General features: G+C 44.0%; 1 protein-coding gene across 1 annotated transcript in view; it reads right to left on the reverse strand.

The window, feature by feature from the left end:
- Positions 1–1443: 1443 nt before the first annotated feature.
- atg5 (ATG5 autophagy related 5 homolog (S. cerevisiae)) overlaps positions 1444–23962 on the reverse strand; it is a 33674-nt gene continuing 11155 nt past the window's right edge. Inside the window, exons 7-8 of the mRNA XM_086037937.1 lie at positions 13982–14099; positions 1444–7914 (exon numbers count right to left, since the gene is read on the reverse strand). Coding sequence (XP_085894063.1) covers positions 7778–7914; positions 13982–14099 — 255 coding nt within the window. The 3' untranslated portion in view covers positions 1444–7777. The remainder of the gene's footprint in view (positions 7915–13981; positions 14100–23962) is intronic.

Below are 23962 nucleotides of genomic sequence, written 5' to 3' on the forward strand. Positions count from 1 at the left end.
CGCGGCCTGCTGCGACCGAGCGCTTTCATCGACCGCGTCTCATCTTACAGACGTTCATTTTGAGTCGTCTTCACATGTGGACGCGCTGGAGGGTGTCCCAGCTGACTTTTGGCGAGAGAAGCCGCCTCCACCCTGGACCGGTTGCCAGCCCGTCGCAAGACACATGGAGGCAAGTGTTCGTACTCGGTGGTGGGTTGTAACATGTAGCGGAGGTGGGCATTTTACTCAATTTTGATGGTTCGTCATTTGGCATCCGTCAGCGGACTGGGTACTCGTCCGTCATTCGTCAGTGCGTTATTTTTCGTGACGAACCGAACGGTCATCGTCAGTCGCTCAGTCCGTGCATCAGACGCCCGCCGGTTCGTCCATCCGGCCTCACCCCCACACCTCCAAAAAACATCAGCAAAACGTGGGACCCGCTAGTGACGATACCCTGACGGACGAAAACTTGCTTTGCACGTCATTTTTAAATAGTGTCCCGTCATTCGTTAATTGTCGACACAACAGGCGTCGGTCAGTGACGGACGGGTCCGTCAGTCTGACGCAATGCCCACCTCTGGTTACAACACACGTCTGAGTTAGGGTTAGGGGCTTACTGGGGTCCGTTACAATTACTCAAGTAACTTTTGGAATCAATTGTACTTGCCAAAGTAGTTTTGAGGCAAAAGACTCCTTTACTTTTCCTTAAGTAGGCCATATACAGTTCGCCTAGTGAGCCACACGCACTAAGAAAGTGGATCGGGACACCAGGCCCGTCTCCGCCACTGGGCCTCGGTTCAAAACGATCCGTCCAATCAAATTTGTTTACTTGCTGTGACATTTTGAGGCTAATACACATTATGCATGCCCATGATGAGATAAGGAAGAAATCATTTCAATCTGAGACGGCATGAACATAACAGGAAGTGGCGAGCGGTGTTCCACCTTAGTGCTTCTTGAGACTGCTCCTCACCCCACTTCTGACTCAGCATCTTTCAATGCTTCCGTCCTCTTTGGGAAACTTGTCACTTCCCTTGGGCAGCTTATGTCCAAGCCTCGGAAAAGTTTGTGACGCGCCTTCGTAGGATGCCGACCACACTGAAAAAAGTTTCTGTTGAATTTACTCCATTTTATTTGGTTGCAAGAAATATAATCATCTGGATACAGACATATTTTTTAAGTCGACTATACATCTAGTAAATAAATGTATCTGGATTCAGATCATTTTAGTTTGTGCAACCACTTGACGAAACAAAAGTGAGTAAATTCAAAGTTTGCTCCATCAATGGGACAAAGCGGCAGACGGTCGGTGTGAAAATATGAACATATATGTCTCCCACCCACACGGGCGTGCAAAAATGGATGTGGAAAAGATTTAAAACATTACAGAAGAAAAAGGAGCAAAGTGTAAAAACAGTAGGAAAGTATCTTAAAAATAAGGAAAATGTAATATATTAAAACAAATCATTTACTGAAGCATTTTATTATTTAATTTTGAAAGCAATTTTATACACATCAGGTAACCATGTCTACCACTTCTCCCTCTCTCACACACACACACACGCAACGCCAAACTGACCCCCCTCCCCCCCGACTAAGACAGGCATTTTTACGGTAAATTCGGTGGAAGGCGTCACGGAGGTCCGGCGGTCAGGATGAAGGCTGAATCATCCTCATCCTCATCCCTTCCCGCCCCCTCCCCGCATCACAAGCCAGCGACAGGAAGGCCAAGGGGTGATGGCGACCAGTCGTAAACAAAGCGCTGGAGCACGTGCAAATGAAGGCCACATTTCCCGTAAAAGCTCGCTGACATTGTGCTCGTTTATCACCTTTGATTTGATTTACTAGCAGTGTGCCTTTCAGGATGAAGCCTGGCTGTGACTTTTTCTTTGGCTTTTCTAAGCGACGCTGTAAAAGGAGCAGCCGACACCCTCCAATTCCATGGACGGTTTAACGTCGGAAATTCCTAAAGGGACTTTTTGGATTCATTTATTTAGGGAAGAAAGGAAACAAGGATGGGTAACGTTGAAAGGAAGGATGGAAGCAAGGTAGGAAGGGAAGGAGGGAGGAAGGAAAGAAGTAATTAAGGAAACAAATATATGAGGGCAAAGAAGGAAAGATGGAAGGAAGTGAAGGTGGAGGAAGGCAAGAGTAAAGGAAGGAACGATGGCAGTGCAAGATTGAAGGTTAGAAGTTAGGTAAGAAGAATGATATGAAAGGACGGGAAGAAGGATGGCAAGGAGGGAGTGAGGAAGGAAAGATGGAGGGAGGAAAGAAAGATAAGATGAAAGGAATGTAGGATGGAAGGAAGAAAGCAAGGAAATATGAAAGGGGGGAAGGATGAGAGAAAGGAAGCAAGGATGTAAGAAAAGAATGAACGGAGGATGGAATCATTCTAGGAAGGAAGAGACGGCAAGAAGGAGGAAAGCAAGGAAGTATGAAAGGACGGCAGGTAGGAAGGAAACAGCCGGCGAGGAGCCCGTCATCAGTCCTGACCTCCCCCAAGGCCCTCAGCAGCACACGGTGTTTACTAATAATACTAACCTGTGCTCAGGCGTGAGACACTTTCAAGAACCACATCAAAGCCTGTCTAGCCCTTCATCCTCCTCATCATCATCGTCCTCCTCATCTTCCTCCTGTCAATGGCTGCTTGGGCTCGCTCTTCACAACACTTAATGACAGCTTTGAGCGCTTTGACGTGCCTGTCTGGGAACCAGGGTTCATCCAGGAAAGACAACCAGATTACTTTTGTTTTGTTCCTCGTGCTGACATGACCTCAAGATTGTGCGTGCGTGCGTGCGTGTACAACGCGACATGCATGCACATGCCAAGTTTGAGTTTCGTTTGGATCGTCATTGCCCTGTTTTTATACCCCCGCTTTAAGGCAGTCTCATTTTTGTTTTTGTTTTGGGGAATTTCTTTTGCTTACTGCTAACGTTCAAATCCACCCCAGAGACACACTCGGTTTCGCGATTTCCAATTCAATGAAAAATGCAATTCAAGTCAAGTACATTCCAGTAAGTTAAGGGAAGCAGAGCAAGGCACGGTGATGTCAGGTTTAAAAAAGTAAAGCAAATCAAGGTACTGCAAAATGAATAAAGTCAAACAATTGAAAATCAGAGTTCAGCAATGTAGCCTACTGTACAGCTAAAAAATAAAAAAGGTTAAAGCTAGCAAGTAAAATAAAGTGAAGCACAGTACAGTCACGTCAAGAAAACGAGAGAAATGAAAGTAAGCAAGTAAGATAAAAGCAAAGTTACAAAACAAGTTAAGACAAATGTTTAAAAAAAAAAAAAAAAGGCCCAAATGAGGTGAGGCAAAGAGGTCACAACAAAAACACGACATCACACGAGGGCTCAGTTCGGCAACGGCCAAGGACTAGCTCCCTGTGATGCTTTTTTGTATTTGTCGCTTTTTCTTTGGCTTTTCAGCAGAACTCTCTGCTCCTCCCCGCTCACGACCGTGAAGAATATCCAAATGTGAATCCAAAACACTGGCCACACACTTGAGGCAACGGCCACACTTCATCAGATGACTTGCGTGCTTTCCCATGTTTGCCGATGCTTTTGATCTCAGAAGGCTCATCAAAGCCACTCATTTCACGCGACGGCTGCACGTGTCCGCACACTTGTTGCCGTCGAACACGCTGTGCGTGTGTGTGTGTGTCTGCGGGGCATGTTGCGGCTTTTATTGCAAAGGGGGAAAGTGGCAAAGTCTCTTCAGGAATGTCTGCAGCGCATAATTGACTTTGTCACGTTATACGCAAACACTAAACACGGCTTTAATTACTGTGTTTTCACCCTTAATAGTACTACACTACACTATTACATCACACTACTACACACTGTGTGTGTGCGCGTGATGACTTCCTCTTAATGGCTCACAACTGTGGATCCTCTTGATCTCCTGATTGATATAACTTTGATAAAAAATTGGCAAAACTGCTTATGCCAGGATTAAAAAATGCACACATGTCTTTGCAAACATTGAACAATATGAACAAGAAAAATACAAATACTGGAACAAATAAAAAACAGAACCGCGTGAGAAGAAAAATAACTGACAAAATGTGCTGAAAAGTAGGCCACAGCAAAGTGTTAACAAAAAACCCACAAAAGTTGTTGGGAAATGGAAAAAATATTGGGTGTAAACAATACACAATATTAGAAAAATGAAAAAAAATGAAAACACAGACAAAAAATATACACTATAACAATATATATGAAAACAGTATAGTAGTTAATTTAAAAAAAAACATGAACATTTTCACCTAAAAAATTGTTCACACTGGAAAAATGTTAGCCGATAAGAAAAACAAAGGGAAAAAAATGTAAAGAGAAAAAATGAAAACCAAAAATTTCTGATTTTGGACAAATAGATAGAAATGTCAGTAACAAAATATATGTTAATAACAAATACGCAAACAATCAATAAAAACATTTGTACATTAGTGAAGAGAAAAGATGTCAAAAAAATATTTGTTAAAACTTGAAAAAAAGAAAAATCTACACAAATTCATTAGTAGAAATAAAAGAAGAACTACATAAAACAGCGGGCCAAAAAAAACGACAAACATGTTGGGGAAAAAAAACAACATTTGTAAAAAATACAGGAAAAAGAGATAACAGTATCAGAAAAAAAACAAAACATTTGTTAAAAATTATTAGAAGGAAAAATACACCAAAAGTTTTCATCGGTGTAAGCTAAAGCCGATCCCAGTTGACTTTGGGTTCACGCTGGCTGGCGGCAAGTCAATTGCAGGAAGGCCGATTCGCACCTAACGACAATTTGGGGTCACGAGTGAGCTGGAGTCCATGTCGGCCGACTTGAGGCAAGCGAAGCGGCGTTCATCAACGACTGTAGGCCAATGGCAATTCCACATGTAGGCAAACAATTCTGTCTGCTCTTTGCTGCTAAATACGACCGGCGTTGTAAAATGCACGCGCCGATCCACTTCGTCAGGAGGCACGCGAGTAAAATGCGCAAGTCAGACGGCGGCTTGGTGGAGGAGAGGCCCGTAAAAAGTGTGTCAGCTGGGACCAGACATTCATCACCAGTCTTCATTACCCACACACAAATACACAAACACACACACACACACACACACACTGAGTTTGAGTCAACGCCATAAAGCTGCCGTTCCATCGCGCTCGGCGGCGGCCACGCTGATGACATCACTTTGCGCACATGCGCTATGATTTAGTTGCTTCTCTGAGTGAGTGTGTGTTTGAGAGGAACGGGCGGCAAAAGTAATCACATGCTGTACTCCAGTACAAGTACAGATATGTGTGTTAAAAAAAAAAAAAAAAAAAAAAAAAAGGACAGCTAAAAGTAGGAGCACCGATCCAACTGTTGTACTTAAAAAATGTAGACTGAAATGTACTCAAGTACAAAAGTACAAAAATAAATAAAATACCTGCACATTCACAGTTCGTGCATTTGCAAATATGTGTGAAGTAGGTAGAGGATCTTCATTTAGACAAAAGCGGTGCTTTGCTGCCATCTTGGTGCTGAGGAGTCAAAGTGAAGTGAGTTGAGGAGCCTCCGTGTGCCAAGGAGCTATGTTGCATTGAGTTTAAGAGCTTCATAGAGACAAAAGTAAGGCTTTACTGCCATCTTGCAGTATCTTTGTGTCAGGGCACTTTGTTGAAGTCAGTTGAGCAGCTTCATTTAGACAAAAGTAGTGCTTTTCTTTTTTTTTTAATGTGTCATTTTCCACAGAATTTGAAAAACGTAACCGGCCTATTTGGAGTTTGTTTTCATATGTTGGAAATGGACAGAAAAATCAATCCTGAAGTAAAGTACAGATGAGCCAAAAAAAACTCTCCTTAAATACACTCCTAAAGTATTTGCACTTTGATACTTGCCACCACAGAGGAGGAATTACATGCACACGCACACCTGCAGGGGGCCATAACTGGTGTCTGTAATTATGTACGCACACTCATCAGAGTGTTGTGGAGCAGCCAGAGGCTCGTCTGACACGGCAGTTTAGTGGTCTCATTAGTAAAGGGGGGCGGAGGGGGGGGGCACAAATGAGTTGTAGGGGGTGGGGGGCATGCCGGGTAATTAAAGTGGGGAGATGAAGGAGGAGGAGGGCCACGAGAAGAAGACGACGACGACGACAAGGCTTCAAAGCCAGCGTGTCGCAACACAAATCCCTCAACCGTCGTGCGAGACGTGGTTGCAAATTGATCGTTTACCCGCTCGGAGGTGGAACAAGAATTGGTGCAACCGCTTGGAGGTGCATCGGGACAATGCGACGCGACTACATCATCATCATCATCATCACTTGGATTTTGAGTCACACAAAAGGATGGACAATTAGGTTTATTTTGAGGGAGTTGGAAAAGGCTCCTTTCCGAAATACGACCGACACATTTTGGATGCTCATGAGTCATTCGTGACAGGCACCAAAATAGTCGGGCTGGGCCTGATCCATCTCAACGTGGACGCAACGCCAACGTGACGTCGGCCGCAAAATATGTGAGGACAAAAAGAGAATATCAACAAGCGTGCTCAATTGAAGTAACATTCAAAGAGCTGCTAAACTGAGAATTAACGCGACCACATGAACAAGCGCGTAAACAAGGCGGCCACACAAACAAAGCAGCCGTTTATTGTTGCCTCTGACTGCCGACCACAGTCAAGGGACACGTGAAGGACACCACGACGACAACGACAACGACGACGACAACGACAACAACAACAACAACAACAACAACAACCCGGGCGTAGAAAAAGTGGCGTGAAAGTGGTCGTAAACCTACGGAGCCTCAGATTTGACATGGTGGGGGGGGGGGGGCGATACTACATTTGGAGCTACGATCGAGACATGTTGCGCACACTAAATGGGAAGTCAAGCCCAAAATTTTCTTGACAAAAATATGTTCCATGCAGCACCACATTCGGATTCATATTGCATTTATGAGTTAATCCAGCCGTCGTTGTCCATCTCAGGGGGCGGCCATTTTGTCACTTCTGTGGACTGAAAATGACATCACAACTGCTCAGGGCTGAGCCAACGACCAGTCACGGCTCGCTTGTTTTCTGAAGCTGATTGGTGGTCACAAGTTGGCATTTTGTGCGCACGAAAAAAAAAAAAAAAAATCGATATTGTGGCCAAAATGATCCCAAGTCACATCTAGGGCTCCGTCTAAACCTGCTTGTTAGTCGTTTCCAGGGTACCGAAAGGCATTTGAGCATTTATTCAAAATCCTTGATGTCCATCTTAAGGTCCATGCACTAGTACGCTCTTTGTCCTCATTCGTAAGACAACTCAGCACACTAGTAGAATGACTGCGTATGTGTCGTAAAAACATTTCCACAACGAGTGACACTTTTAGCCTACTAGCAGGCCATCCAACCTCACGAGTAAACTAATATGCTGCGCTGGTAACGCTGCGAGGCATGTGTCACACACTAAGAACCTCCTGGACTGTACTAGTGGCACCAAAATGGCACCCACAATTACTTTGGCCTCACTCGTTGCCCTTACAAATGAGCACAAGTTGTTGTACTAGCGTGCAGAAATGTCATCGAGTCGCAGAAGTAGTGGAAAAATGAGACCAATAAGACACAGTTGTTGTACTAGTGAGCTGAATTGTCTTACTAGTGATGACATTAAGATGCGTATCAAGGATACTGCATAGATGTTCAAGCGGTTTAAATTGCGGATTAGGTGCAAGAAATGTGGTCACCTCGGCGAGGTCAGTGTCCAACGAGGAAGATGTGCATCAGGGAAAGTCCCGGGAGAACATGGTGGATTCCGACGGCGACGCTGAGGTTGGAACGCACCTCAGTCGGAAGGCGCCGGCACCACGCAGATGTGCAAGAAGTTGTCCGGGTGGCTGAGGTGCTCGCTGAGCCACTGCAGCGGCGTCTCCATCAGTGGCTCGATGCCGTGGATCAAAAGCTGGTAGCGCTTCTCCTCACCTGCGTGACACAAGAGCGGGATTTGCTCTTACTACAGGGAGGCCGCCTCGAGTCACATGACTTGACTTGGACTTCAATTTTAGGACCTCACTTTTAGGATTTAACTTTATGAATGCAAGACTTGACTTGGAATTTACTGGCTGCTTCTAGGGCTGCTCGATGATGGAAAAAAATATTCCGCGCCGCTATTTTGGTAATAATTGAAATCCCGATTATTCAAACGATCATTTATTTTTTGGTACAAAACAAGAAAATGTTTAAACATAAAAAAATTAAGACAAATAAATGTAAGTAAGTTCCTTTTGGACCCAACAAAATGCATAAAATTTGTTATAAAAGAAAAAGGTGCAAATGTATAAATTCAAGTATGATTTCCTTGTGTTAACAAACGTTGGAAATAAATACATATTAATAATCGTTTTTTACAATTATGCCAATTTTGTAATCGAGGAGTGTAATAATCGTAATTTGCCCTAGCTGTTTCCATGTTGAAAGTAATCCTAGAATATCCATTCTATGATTACTGCATTGGCACACAGACATGATTGATTCCGCATCGATGCAGTGGCAGACCGTAGTCGATTATAAGCAGAATTATGCAACTCGGTCAATCAGTTTGACTGCGGTCAGGCTACGCAGCCTCAATTTGAAGTCAAGTCGGTCATCACGACGATTGCTTCCGAAGGACAACTTCAAAATAACAGCCAAGTAAGGCATTCATGTTCATGTCAGTCCTAGTGGTTGAGATGTAATTTTGACGGTGACCCGTGCGGCGCGCTGCGTAGCGTATGAACAACCGTTGCTGTGGTGGCTGGCTCGACTAGGCTAGCTTCGGCGCTAACGACGACATTCGCCGTCAAACGGGTCGTAGTCGAGCCAGCGGCAAAACTGTTCTCTCCGTTGTGTGGCTGTGTCGTTCCAGCCCTACATCGAACTGATGAACAGCTGTGTCTTGACATGCGACTTTTTCGGGAAACGTGCCATCGTTCGGCCGATTTCTTCTGGCGGCCGCGGTACGTATTGTGGCTGCCGTCCAAACTCAGCTCCAGCGGCGTACGTATAACAGCTGCCTTCATCAAACCCGTCCCAGCGTTTTGTGACACGCGGACTCCATCAAACAGTGCTTCAGTGGCGTGCAAGTGGCTGCATCCGTTTGGCTGCCGCGACTTCATGCCTGCTTGCTTGCGTTGCGGCCATCTTCCCGCTTGGTCCCGAGACTCTCAAAAGGCCTCCGGTGGCTGGCATCGTGACTGTCCGTCCTCCAGGGGAGAAACAGCGAAAATGCGTGCGGCATCCCGGACGTCCAACAGACGAGCCCCGATGGGCTCGATTCAGTGATACTGGTCGTCCTCCGCTAGTGCCGCTCCGTCAAGGTCGCCATGGTAAGGAAAGCTGCGCAAATCCAAAGTGGTTTCAGGTAGAGTGTGAAAAGAGGATGTTGTAAGCAAGTGTCCTTGCTAGATGTGCCCTTCACGAAAAAAAAATGGAATCAGCTTTGCAGGTAGTATTGGTCCGTGACGTGGCGCTCATAAATACACAGAAAAGACAAAAAGGTCATGTGTGGCACTTCTTTCCAAAATGAAATTGAAATGAGTGGCTTAGCATGCCGCGATTACACTCTTCCGCTCAGTGTTGTCAGGAATCGTTTCCAGCTCAACATTCACTTTGGACTTCATGTAAATGCACACCAACAGGTTTGAACATCTAGAAATGGTGGACATGTTCAGGCCAGTGGCGGTTGATTACTTTTTGTGTCTTGCAAGTGCTCAACTTTCACTTTGACACTTTCAGTTTCACACCAACAAGCACAACACGTAAACACGAGCCGCCAGCAAAGCTCCCGACTACAGATTGACCGTTGCGAGCGCCGAGAAAGCGGGAGTGCAGTGTTCCGTTTCGTCACGTCGGAAGCGGCAAACGAAGCGAGCGAGCTGCCGATTTTGGAGAGTGAGCGGGTTTCGGGTGCAGCGGCGGTTGGCGCTCGACGACGACGCCCTCCTGATATGACGTGGTGCCGCCTGTGCTTGTGGTCAAGAGTGACAGACAGGCAAGTTCGTGCAGTACACAACGTTTGGGATGAAATTGAATTGAAACTAAACTGCCACATAACCTTTACAGGTCAACTTACATTTCACCTTCTGTAAACTTTTGAATGCACAATTCCTATTTTTCAGTACTTTTTTGCTGTACTTGCTGTCGAACGGCAAAATTCACGACAGATGTTTGATCCACGATTGGACAAATAGAATTCCTGGTTAGTATTTAAAGAGATACTCACCCACATGCCAACTTTTTTTTTTTGGTGATAAACTGTAGAAATGGGTGACTACTAATGCTGTCTACAAGTCCTGACATTTTGACATTTTAGTGCATGTTTGTTGAAATCTCCAATTTGGGGCAAAAACTGTCTGTGTGGAGCCATCTTGAGGTTAAACACTGCACTGCATGTGAATTTGCCTTTCTGTCCTCTGATTGGACCAGCAGGGAATACTGACGTCACTTTCCGGAATCTTGACGTCGTCACCCTGCCACCGCGGTGTATACAAGCGGCTCGGTCTCGTACACGCCTCCGTAGCGTTTGCAAACACTTTTACGTCCATTTTCAGATTCGAGATTTATTAGCCTAACACTTGGTTCATTTATTTATGTGAGGGTCAGTGAGCTTGATGCCGGTATCACCCACCTCCAAATCAGACGATCAACTCCGAGACCAACGCGGATGCACTTTTTCACATACACGCGTGTGCACACATGCGAGTGGGTGGGGTGGACTCTATGAATGAGAAATGGGGAAAATCTCGGTGGGCCACACCCCACGCCCACTCAAGGCACGCAAGCAAACATTTACGCTACACTAATGTAAAAACACAGAAACACTCTGACTAAGCATCAACATCATGGCAATTGATGATGTTCTAATGAACTCATAGTGTGCCTTTTTTGGGGGGGGCTATGTATCTGTCACTCAGGCCATATGGGGGCTTTCCTCTGCTTCTTCCCAAACAACAAAAATCGACATGTGCTGAAGCCGAGAGGAAAAAGGCTTACAAGAGCCATCTCAAATGTCTCATGCGTGGGCAAAAGGTTGCTCAACAACACACCTGGTGCACAAGTCACACTTTTTCCCATTGCGTGCTTGGGAACGGCCACCTGGGAAGCCCCCTTTGTTCGCCCCCACCCCTCCCACCCCCACCCCCCAACAAACGCTGGACAAACAATTTCATCAATTTAGGGGGGAAGTTTATTTGAATATTTTAGAGGCTTTCGTGGTTCAAAGCGCGTCGCCGCTGATGTGCACTTCTTCCACTAACAACATGGCTGTGAACGAGCCAAATGAGCGATGCCGTCACAATATTTCGCAACTTTTCCGACCACTCTAGCAACTAGTTTCAAAACAGCGGCGAGCGAATTTAGTTCCCGCTAGGAAACGCACAACATGAGCCTCATCATTTTCAAAATGTTTTGCGTACGATGTTAAAGGAGCCCAGTGAAAGGCAATGGCAAAGTCAATCACACTCAACTGGGGTGCACACACTCAGAACGGGGATGTGGCTGTGTTCAGACTGAACCCTTCACATTTCAACTCCTGATCAAGGGGACTCAGCGCATCACCATTTAAAGTGCCTCTGATTAACCCAAAAGAAAGTCCAGTTGTTCTAGTAGGCTTTTCCTGACATTTTCAAGGTTTTGCACGAATAGTATTTACTAGTATTTTATATCCATCCAATTTTACATTGCAATTTACAAATGCATTTTTCAGAGCTGGTTTGGTTTGGAGGTATAAAACAAATCCCGAAAGAGGAAAAAAGCAAAACAAAGGACAAACATGTTTTGAATGTCATTGTGACTTGAAATTTCTACAATCGAAGTGGGTGGTGGGGGCGTTAAAATTGGAAAGGGAGCTGTGAGATTTTATTCGAAGGCCATATGGCGTCAAAGCTGACGCCCGGGCCTCAGACACAACACACGCTTGCCTCTCATTTGATGTGCGAAAGATCACAGGGAGGGCCGGGACCCCCACGTTTGGGGTGCGAACTGCGGAACAATAGCGGCGGCAAAGCCCAGCGCCGCCGCCAACACACGACCCGCTGGCTGGAATCCAAACACCGCCATCATCCCCTCCGCTATCTGCCAGACGAGCAGGAGGAGGCGGCGGCCACAAAAGAGCACTTTCACCTTGATCCGAAGAGTTGGAGACTCCATGTCAAAGAGATGAAAGTGGGATGAAGACGTGTGCTCGGGAAGGGACTACACCTGAGTGATACCTTCAAAGAGGAACAAAAGCTCCTGGATCAGGGGGAGACCAACATCTCAACATCTGAGCCACAAGGGAGGAAATGAGATGAACCTCTGGATTATGTCCATTCATCTGTCTTCTTCAACTTTACACACTGTCAGGCGGAGAACCTTTTTATTTTGCAATGTTGATGCATTGATTGATTGATTTATGTTAAAATGTTGTTGAAAAAAGAAAAAAAATGAGTGGGAGGAAATAAAAACTAATCTTACCTGTTAATATTTATTTGATATTTATTAATATTGAAAAATATCTTATTTTATGATTGTGTTGATACGGTATGTGCAATTTGTTGTTTCTGTGGTTGTTTTTTTTAAAGTGCTCTATACATATCGTTGAATTGAGTTATATTTTATGAATACTATTTAAACACTGCTTTCATTCAGTCATGCATACATTACAGTACAGCAAACTACCAACTACTTGTTCCATATAATATTGCTATACCAATAATTGTTTGTTATTATCAATAGTGATAATAATAATAATCTTAAATTTATAAAGCGCTTTTCAAAGGCCCCAATGACTTTTGAAAAATTATCAACTTTTTTTTGATAAATGTTTTTATTTGAATCATTTTCAAATTTAATTAGTCATTTTCATTATTTGGTTCTTTTTTGGGGGGATTTTTCATGTATTTTTACTAAACATTATTACTGTTGTTAATGATATAACACATTTGCACATTCATATTTGGAAAAACTAAATAACCAAATCATTAGAAACATTATGTTGCAGTACTATTGCACTACTACTGCAAATTGCACTCACACATTCTTAATAAATAATAATAATAATAATAATAATAGTAATAATAAATAGCCTGTACTTTAACAGTGTCACTATTATTTTTGCAAAGACAGCATTTTTTCATTGGATCTAATTTGATTGTGTACCGAATGTAGTGGCTAGGTTTTCAGCATATATTTTTTTAAATGTATGAAACCAATAGTTGAAATGAATACATGTCCAATATGAACATGGATATGCTTGAAGGTGCACTGTTAAGACTTCTAACAACAAAGTCAGTAAAGTGGGCATGAAGGTGAGGACTGAAAGTGAATGAGGCCGCCAGGTAGGCAGACAGACACAGAGGAGCTACGTGTGTGTGTTTGGAGGTGGGCTTGCTCTGTCTCCAGCGAGCAGGTGAGTCTCCTGCGGGTCGTCTGTCCCGCCGCTCCATTGTGGCCTTATCTACTTCCCCTCCTCTGTGTGTTTAGACTGCTGCTGCTTCCTCTCATCTTTATTTGGGCCACACGCACCCGCCTCCACGTGCGCATTAGATTTTTATTTACTACTGCAAGCTCCAATAGTTGTTGTTGTCGCGCTGTTTGTATGTGTTGCTGCTGTGTGTGTGATAAAGTAGGCGTGCTTTGAAGAGTTTGAATTACCGTATTATGCTCATTTCTCTTCGCATATTTCGCAATCCGTGTTAGCATTAAGCTAGTGGACTTTTGTTGGATGAAATTACATGACTCCGTTTAAGAGCTTGGTGCTTAAATATACAGTGTTTAATTCCCTTTTGTTCTATGATTGGATTTCACAGAACATCAACCGGGAATGACGAATAAACAGCTTCAAGCAAGCACGCTTCTTATTTCAGGAAAAAAAAAAAAAAAAAAAAAAGATGACCAACTAAGACAAGACAGGACAAGAGCCATCCCATCTATTTATACTATTTTTCGGAAAGGCAACTGGTGGTAAATCGAGTGAGTCTTTTTTGAGAGTGGATGTAGCTGCCAAGTCCATGTGTGTGTGTGTGTTACATACCATCATTGGGTAATGCTGCAGGGTACATCTCTTTGAGCAGGTCGCCAAGGGTGTGAGCGGCGCCTTCCGGTGAAACGGGACGGAAGAGTTTCTGGATGAAGGGCCTGTCGCTCATCGTCTGCGACCAAGGAACGAATGAAGAGTTAAAAGGGGTCATATTAGGTCAAAAGTGAGTTTGTATTTGTTTGTACACAAACTGTGTCTGGGGTGAGTCCGAAAATAAACAACCAGCTCAATCTTTTGTCATCTTATTTGCATAAAATTGCCCCACACAAGTTTCTTTGCTCTTGGCAGCTCGACTGGGCGAACAGCCACCACTTTTAATAGTCTGCCAAGTGACGGAGAAGTGCTATCACGTCCAAGACATCAAAGTAACCAGAGTTCCAGTATTTGCACAGATGGAGACATGCATAGGAGAAAGAATTTATGCCTACAAGTATTTTGATATTCTATGTTGTGCCATCATTTGTGTTCAAACAGCTTAAAGGGTTGTAACAGCGTGACATGGATGGTATTCGTTAGCCCGTCTATGGTGTTGAACATGATTAACATTAAGCTACTTGCAGTTACGTGGTTGTTTTAAATACATGTTGCGCAATTGTAATTGCTTTTGGTTTTATATTTAGTTTGACAGTAAACCAAATGGGAGTTGCAAACAAAAAAAAAAACAGCTTGACGAATTGTTCACCATCTGCCAAACTGCTGCTGCCGCAAAAAAGAAAAATTGGCTGAATGACAGCTCATATCCCACAAAAACAAAAAGTCCACTGTATTGTTGAATAAACATCTCATATGGAAAGCTATAATCTTTCTAAGGACAGATTTTCTCCATCCGGGAAGCACCTGCTCTTCAATCAATCGCTCACGTGACCTCCGAGAGGTGAGAAAAATGCTTTTTCTCCCCGCAGCCACACCCACGTCCTGGATTGCACCTGTTCCGCGGGAGGCGAGCGCGCCGCGTATTCCGGCGTGCATGCAAATGACTCATCCCACATTTGAGGACGGAATAACTGGAAGGATGAAAGGCGACGCGGGGAAAGTCCGGGCTTCTGATAAAGCGAGGAGGGCGCAGATTGGAAACGACGCCGGCGTTTTTGGGCGGCAGATGTGCGACGCAATGGAGATGCTGGGGTGTTGCGCAGATCTCTATCAGTCTGGAAATGATCAGGCGTGTTTACTGGGCAGCATGAGAACGCCACTGGCTCGGCCTCAAGGTTAAATGAATCACGATAATCATGTATCGCTGATTGATTCTACTCCCAGCGGTTCAGAGTTCAGTAGCATTCTTTCCTCTTTCACACGCCAGTCTTCGCCTGTTACGGAAAATAAGAAAGCAACCAGACAGAATTTTGACCCTCTCGTGTAGCTGAAGAATTTCAAGCAAGCCACAACTTATGCAGTGTAAAATTTGGGCCCGTTTAGTTGAATACAAAGGTCGTGTTCGGATGTATGAACAGTAGCAGGTGGCGACACAGGTTAATTCCACAGTCTGCCATCTAATGGACAAGCATTTCACTATACGTTGTTGGCATACATAGGTGAGTTCTTTCTAGAGCACTTCAAAAAAGCACAACTGAAACAAAGTGCTGTAAAATGAATATTGATTTTTTTTAAATCATAAAATATAAAAAATAGTATAAGCCACACATTTGTGTATAAGCCGCATCCATCTTTTTATAGTAAAATGATGAAAAAAAACGACATACAAGCCGCACCTTTATATAAGTCACACCTATCTATGTTGAACAATTAGATTTGCTGCATTTGAACTGCAAATGTACATGTACATACCTGAACAGATTCTTTCCTATCAGTGCCTTTTAACACGGCAGCAACTTTGCTGATTAAAACGGAACACAAGCACGAGAAAATAAGCAGTACATTTGACTTCCCTCTGCCGCCTCGACTCCAACGTCTCACCCTAGATTCATTGACGCTAAGCTTGCGTGCAGCAGCGCGGTTTCCTTCCTGGATAGCAAGATCGATGGCCTTCAACTTAAAACTTGCATCATACCAACTTTTTCGTGTGGCTTCTGTTGGATTTTGACCCGCATTTAATAACTGAGCACACTCCAGTTTGTCAGTGACCGTCCACCTTTTATTGCTCTACTTCTGCATACCACCTAATGCATAACCTAGGGCATAGCGCCCTCGCCTGTTGACCTGCAGTCACATCCTGTTAATGATGTCATCAATACATAAGAGGTTCCATGACGAAGGCGCGAGGATTTGAAAATAATTAACTGTAATTTGTCGTCCGTGTTCTATCTGCTAAAGAAAAAGTAGCGTATTCTTCTTTGCATTGATTTTTTTTCTTAGTTTTGATTCCAACTGTGGTTAGAGGGCCCCTAGTGGTGAAAAATAGCCGCACCTTTATATAAGCCGCATGGTTCAACACCTAGGAAAAAGTAGTGGCTTATAGTCCGGAAAATATGGTAATAAAATAACATTAAAACAAATGTAACATTCTTTTCTACTTAAAATATACTTAAATGTTTGGGGGGAAAAAAGCGTAAAAAAAAAAAAATGTAGCAGCTTTTTCATGATTTCCTTGGTTGTTTAATGTCACATCTGATAAGTGGTCAGACACAAAACATTTTGCATTCAACCCAAGACATGATTAAAAAGTCATCTTTATAACATGTGTTCCCTTTCAAATTCTAGAAAGAGCTCTCAGATTGGAGCAATGCAGTTTTAAACCACAGTAAAGTGCAACCACAACACAATAGACTTAAAACACAGTAATATGTATGTCGCGGGGCCTACTGACCATATGGCTTTAAATTTGCCATATGTACTACGTAATGCAACTCACAATAGCGCCAATAATAAAATCGTGTGCTCACTCTTGTTAAGTAGTTTTGTGTGTCTACAGTGTTCTCGGTTTTAAGCAACGGACACAATGGCAAAGTTGTGGCTTTTTTCCAAATGCAATTTCATATCGTCACATATTGATGTCAGGATGGCGGAAGTCAGGAACACCTGACCTGGTCTTGCCCTGGCGACGAAGTTCATAAACAAAAATCCAAGTGCAGCTAAATGTGTCACAACAACCCAGCTAATGTCGCTCCTGTCTCGTCTGAAGAATGTAAAAAGAAAAAAACGAATAAACATAAAATGACCGACGTCTGACGATCTATACCAGGGAAAAAATATGAGCGCACTTAAGAAATTATGACTGAAGTATCATGTACAAGGACGCCGACTGCTAACATGCTAGCCCAAATACGTGTCCACCGAGTCAACACCCAAAAACCAAAAGCCATAAGAGTTCATTAGGGTAAAACCGTATGTGCTGCTGTGTCATCGTGATGGAGATTTAGGCCAGAGCCGGATGAACTTCCATCTTCACACCTCGCGGCGCTGACCTGATCGCACCTTGTCGACACCCAAGCTGAGGTGTCAAACAAGAGCCCGAGGGACACGCGATAGGCTCTAATCATGAGGGACGTGAAAAGGAAACCAGTGTGCAGCCGGATCGAGTGACCGTGCGGTAACTACACACCGCCGAGCGGCCGAGCGAATGTGGCCAAGTTGGCGTGGAAGGCATCGAAGGCCGACGTTCATGTTACACAGAAAGATTGAGTCATCCGTGGCAGTGGCAGGCCGTGCATTGGCTACCTGGGCCTTAGAAGACTCAATCCACCGTATCACCACGATCACTTCACAATTATGGAAACCATCACCACTTTTAAAAAAAAGCACAATGAGTGTCCAATAAGTTTCCATACAAATCTTTTTTTTAGATACCCTAAAAAAAAAAAGCATTTTAATGCAAGTAATCACAGGGCTGCTATCAGATTTAAAGACACTGTTAAGAGAATTTGGAGATGTGCTTCTAAATGTGTGTTTGAACATAATTGCTGAAAATTTGCCGACGCTACTGCAAAGTGCAGTTGGCTAACAAGCTATGCTGACGCACAGAAAATGCAGCTTCCCTTTGGATAGGCGGCTGGCGTGGCTGCCTAATAGTGCCTTATTGTGCGGGGCGGGGGAGGGGGGGGTCGTAGTAGTCAGACGTCATGACAGCCAGTGTGTTGTTGACAGGGGCCTAGAGCTGGCATGGCCGCTTTAGAGCGCCTCATTGTCGCGGCATGCAAAAGCCCGCAAAGAGTATATATTCCAGCCATCAAAGGCTCTCAGCGGATATGTTTCGCGGCTCAAAAGTGCGCTTATGTGGAGATAAAATAAAGTTGCTGCAACCAAGTGGCATCCATTCTTAAAGTTGATAGCTGTGGCATTTGACAGTTGACAGATGAGCGGAGCAATGCATTTAGCAGACATTGATCAGCGGTTGGGAACGATAACTTCCTTTGTGAACCGATGGGCAAGTTTAAAATAAAATGATACACGATCACTGATCCAATCAGATGATGGATCAATCTCTCCAATCTATTGACACAACTTGTTTACTGTGCAGCCACAACACTATCCGCTATCCCACGAATAGCCACATTGTGCATAAAAGTGATAGCCATTCATATGCATTGGGGAAAAAAATTAACCCTAAATATTCTGGCAAGAATACCGATAAAACAATACATGGAAAATGGGGGAGCGGGACAAAAAAAAAAAAAAACACAAAACAAACAAAAAATCTGACTGTGTTATGCTGAGAGGCGACGGATTATTAACGACAACAGCACAGAACGTCCCTAGAGTGAACGAGATTGTGTTTGCCGTAATGTCTTTGTTTGCGGATCCAATCAATGACGTCAGTGATCCATCGGCAAATTATCACATTACAACCGATCCTCGATTTTGCATAAAAATGCAAAACATCGGCCCATCCGATCCAGGCGATCCGATGTGTGTAAAGTCTAGTTTTTAACATTTGGATGACTCATTTGACACTTGCCGATGTTTGCAATCATTCTTGCCGTCGCCGTCCGCCACCACAGATCCGCAGCAATCCGGCCGGGCCTCGGCGAAGCAGGGAGAGTGCGTTAAGTGACAGCGACTTGGATGCATTTCGAAAACGTGGCGGCACATGAATAATGGAAGCCGGTACCATTGTTTGCCCGAGGTGATGAAGACACTTTCTTTTGAGCCGCCCTGACACCTTAGCTGGCAGGGCGGCACATGGCGACACCGGCGCGGTGGCCGCGCTCTCACTGGGTGAAAAGAGCGCCGCAACTCAAGCCGTCGCCTAATTGCTGGCGAAGGGGATTCAATCCGCCTAAGTGATGGCCAAATAATGGGGATGGGGGAACGGCGCTGTCAATCAGTCGTTGTTTCCACTGAACTCTGAGCCCGTCCATTTGCAAATTAAAATTCCACCCACTTTTGGTGGTTTGTTACGGGACTTGAAATGGCCTCACGCAAGAGAAGAGACGCACGCCATTGTTTGCTTGATCTGATGATCGCACGCTCGCCTCCGTCAAGCGGCACAAAGGCTCACGTCTCCATCTTTGATGTCTGTGTTATGGTCCGTTTTGAGTTTTGTTTTTGAGTTTAGTTTCATGCTTTTCCTTGTGTCCCTTTGTCTCTCGTTAAGTTATTGAGTCCACCTGTGCTTGTCATCCCAGTCCCTTGAGTTAACCAACCAGCTTCCTCCTGCCCTCTGTGTCTTGTCCAGGTGTTCCTGGTTGTATCGTTAACTTGTCTCTATTTAGTTACCAGCTTTCTTTCGGCCTTTGCTGGTTCGTCTGTTCTATCCTGTCTTTGTAAGTCTTGCCAAAGTCCAGTCATAGTCACAGTCCTAGTCTTTAGTTTGTTTTGTTCCTTGTTGTTTTTTGGAGACTTCAACATTTTGTTAGTTTATTATTCCAGCACCTTGTTTGCCTTTTGTTTTAAATCAAATACTTAATCTTGCACACAATTTTGCCTTCTGCGTTTGGGTCCTCCTCCAGGAAAACCTAACAGTTTGATACCATATTTAACTGTTTTGGCACCACAATATCGCAAAATGTGTAGTACTACAAATAAACATTTATCTACGAACACTTCCATGTTGGTTAAAACTTGTTTTCCAATGCATTCAAGTCTGAATTGACAAGCCGGGCAGCATTGAGGTTGACTGGAAAAGATGCAGCGTGATCATGAGCAAGAAGAGGAGGCAGAGAAGGTCCGCAACTTTTTCGCTGTTCCCGCAGACTGAGCAGAGAGAAGATATACTAGGGCGGCAGCTAGCCAATATTTTGATATTCGGATATCCTGCGGAAATTTCGAATCGAATAATCGGCTATTTGGATAAATATTGATTAAATAAAGTATTTTTTTGTTTGGCTAAAGATAAGACAAAAAACACATTTCAACCTAATAAAACATCCAATTGGTTTTCATTTTTGGATAACATATTATACTTAAATTTAAACTGTGCATAGCAGGACACTATTTTCCTCTCTAGAAACATTAGTGAGAATGAATACTGTACATTTTGGTCTATGAGACAAAGGGAAAAATAGAAACTAAAATCCGCTGTGACTACAGCGATTCAAAACTGTCTTACGTCCACGGTAAAGGAAACATTGTTGGCTAATTTAGTGAATTGCAGTGTCGCCAAAGATTGTCAACAACTTATGCCAAGTAACTCAACACACAGACTGGCTAAGAAGTTAGTAAGAGATTGTGCAATGCCATGATCCAATGACAACAATCGACTCCGACATTGCTCAACAGGCATTTTTAAAAGGATACCACATTCAAAGTTACAGATACTACAGTGTAGAATGGGAGGATGGTGACCTCAGCTGGACAAAATACCAGCACCTCACATGCATAATTTATACTGGCATTATGCATAAAGCTTTAAAATACATATATATAAATACATAGTCACTACTTGGCAGATTTCCGTCTATCGTGAGGCGGGTTGTGGAAGACAACCCCTGTGCTAAACAAGGCGCTATTTTACTGTAACATTTATGCACATTTTAAGTGTTTTCACGCCACTAAATAATAGGGCTCAGTTGAAAATGTTGGTGTTTAAATATACAACATTTAACTCACTTTTGTTTTTTGTGACAGTTTTGAAGAAACTTTAATTGGGAATCACTGGGACTGACAAGAAAACCGCTTGAAGCAAGCACACTTTTACTCTCCTTCGAAAAAATTTGAAAAATCAGGCGCTAAGGAAAACGTTAAAAGGCGCTTCAGGTTAAATTTGTTACGAGCAAGTGGATGGAGAAAATTATTATTGTTTTTTTTTTTTTACCCATCGCAGGTTTGGAATGTATCCCCCCTGTGGGCTTTACTGTACAGCTATATACAATTATAAACAAAAGTCATGTCTGATTCAGGTTAGGTTGCATTTAGCGTCTGCTTGAACAGATGCCAGCAGATCTGTAATGTGGGTGAAGGAATGAATACAACACAGCAGAGACATGGAATCAATTATGTTGAAACCTAAAATAACTGAAGTGTTGTGTTCCTGTTAGCGTCAAGACGGATTGCGACATGTCTACATGGTCCATTGACGGTCACGGCCGTGCTAAGAGATCCTTACAGTAAAAGCCCTCGTGGTGTGCTCGTCACCTGTTGCCTTTGGCATCTTCACACACAAAAGCGAGGGGAGCATTCCCGTGTGTTGTAATTGTCTGCGTAGTCACCCCGCCGCCCCCTTCTTCGTCTCAGCTAGCCATTACAAGAGATCTGGGAGGCAATAAACACGCATTCTTTCAAGCACGCAGCTTCCAGAGAGGTGGGTGAGTTTAAGAGCGGGGGGGGGGCGAGGGGGGGCGATGCGGTGATGAAACGATGAGTCACATAGTGGGAACATGGATGCGTACCTGTTTAGCAGACAGTATTAGTGCTGTTCTTTGATAATATGGCAAGACGACCATTAACAATACATTGGATGAAATTCAGATATGATTCATCCATGAAGGTGAAGACTGGAAAACTTGCCAGTGGATACAAGTCATGTTTCCCTTCAAAATTCTACACACAACACCCCATGATGCGAATGTGACATCTTTTTTTTGTTTTTTTTCCCAAAATTTTTTACAAATGAAAAAAAAATCTATTTATTTTGAATTTACAGTGAATTTTATTCTTGGTGGGTCGCAATCCAGACCTGCGGCGAATAGCAAAAATCTGCGAGTAATAAATGCCGCCCACGTACGTGTAAAGTTTATACTTGCCTCTTGAAAATGGGAAGAAAAGCACTACGTTTGTCTTAATCCAGCTCCTCAGCTTACATAATACAGGTTCTAAATATAAGAATGATGTACAATGAAAAGATTGCAAAGAAGAAATCGTTTCTGCTTTCATGTTTACTTTGAATAACTCTCTGGGGAGAAAGTGAGAAAAGCAGAAGGAAGATAGCAGCCTCGATCCAAGTTATCTACCAACAGCAGACTTGTTGATAACGTTTAGAAAGTTGTTGATGTGACTAAATGTTTTTGCAATGTAATGCTTTGGCATAAGTATGATACATGGACACAGTAATCTCTTACCCACGTGCACACACTAGAAGAAAAACAAGTTGACATGTTTCCAACAGCTGGCATCGATCCCCCGCTCCTTAGGTTGGAAACACCCATGTAAACAGGGAACACAAAAACTAATCAACAGCGAGGGAACGGAGGGATACGTTTAGAACATAGAGAGAAGCGTCCTCCTCGCGAGGACAGGGAGTAGCAGAAATTGTGCTTCGTTCTCCTCATGAGCAGATAGATAACAAAGAATTGAGTGTCTCTTCTCTTCGTTTGTGCTGTGTTTATGAGGCATGGATGAGAGAGAGCCACTTGTATACCTCACGGTGGCAGGATTTTTCCTGCTGGACCAATCAGAGGACAGAAAGCCAAATTCACGTGCAGTGCAGTGTTCAACCTGAAGGTGGCTCCACACAGACGTTTTTTTTTTTTTTGCCCCAAATTGGAGATTTCAACAAACATGCACTAAAATGATGATAAAAAATGACTAGGACATGCAGACAGAATTAGGTGCAGACACCCATTTATATTTTATCAGTAAAAAAAAAAAAAGAAAAAAAAAAAGTTGATTTGGGGGTGAGTAACCTTCAAAGGATGGGTTGGGTCAAAGTGCGGTCAATGTCTGCTCACGGTCAAAAGGTTCCAGGTTCGAATCTGGGCTCAGGCCGCCCTGTGCGGAGTTTGCGCGTTGCACGGCTTTTTCCCCCTCTCACGTTCCAAAACCAAACAAACACTCTAAATCAAGGGCACCTATCCTGCATGTTTTCCATCTCTCCCCGCTGCAACACACAGGTTTCAAATGATCTGTATCGTTATCAGGCTTCTGAAAAGCTTGCTGATGAGCTGATCATTCCAATCAGGTGTGTTGCAGCGGGGAGAGATGGAAAACATGCAGGATAGGTGCCCTTGAGGACCGGACTTGGTGTCCCCTGCTCGAAATGGAGTCACACCGACATACGTGTGAATGTGAACGCTCGTCACCTACGACCACAATGAGGACGAAACGGATGGATGGAGGCTGTCGGCCTCGACAGAAAGAAAAGCCTTCTCAGTCATAAACTTTGAGCCATCAAAGCGTAAACGTTGTACGGATGATGCCAAGTGAGACGAACGCTCAAACAGTAGGCATCCATTAGCAGCTGAAGACGATGCGATTAATCGGCGTCGGGAGGCAGACACTCACTCGCCGTAATGAAAAGTGTACGCGATGGCCGCCAGGCGCCTTTGTCGCCGCCACGGCTGCAGGCCAGACGGAAATGAGCCCTCTGTTATTTGGACTCTGCGTTGTCATTAATTCTGTCTGCATCAAACGCAGCACATGTTATTTACACTAAAGACCACAATCTGCCTTTGAAGGTTGCCAAGCATGTGTTTGCCTGAGTGTGTGCGTGCGTGCGTGCGCGAGCGCGCGCGACTCGCCTCCACTAAAAAGTCAAGCGTGGTGACTTCTGAGGGCCAGACAGCTTTGTTCTTGAATTTCTGCTGTCTTCTCGCATCCATGTTCACTTTCTCCACGCTCGCATCATGTCACGACACGTCGGCCGAGCTAAACGTCGGATTTTCTCCCCCACTGGCACCCCCCCCGACGTGCGAGGTTTGCACG

This window comes from Filicampus tigris, chromosome 8, assembly GCF_054856515.1.
Source record: "Filicampus tigris isolate MCC_2025a chromosome 8, RoL_Ftig_1.0, whole genome shotgun sequence".
In the NCBI taxonomy this organism is placed as follows: Eukaryota; Metazoa; Chordata; class Actinopteri; order Syngnathiformes; family Syngnathidae; genus Filicampus; species Filicampus tigris.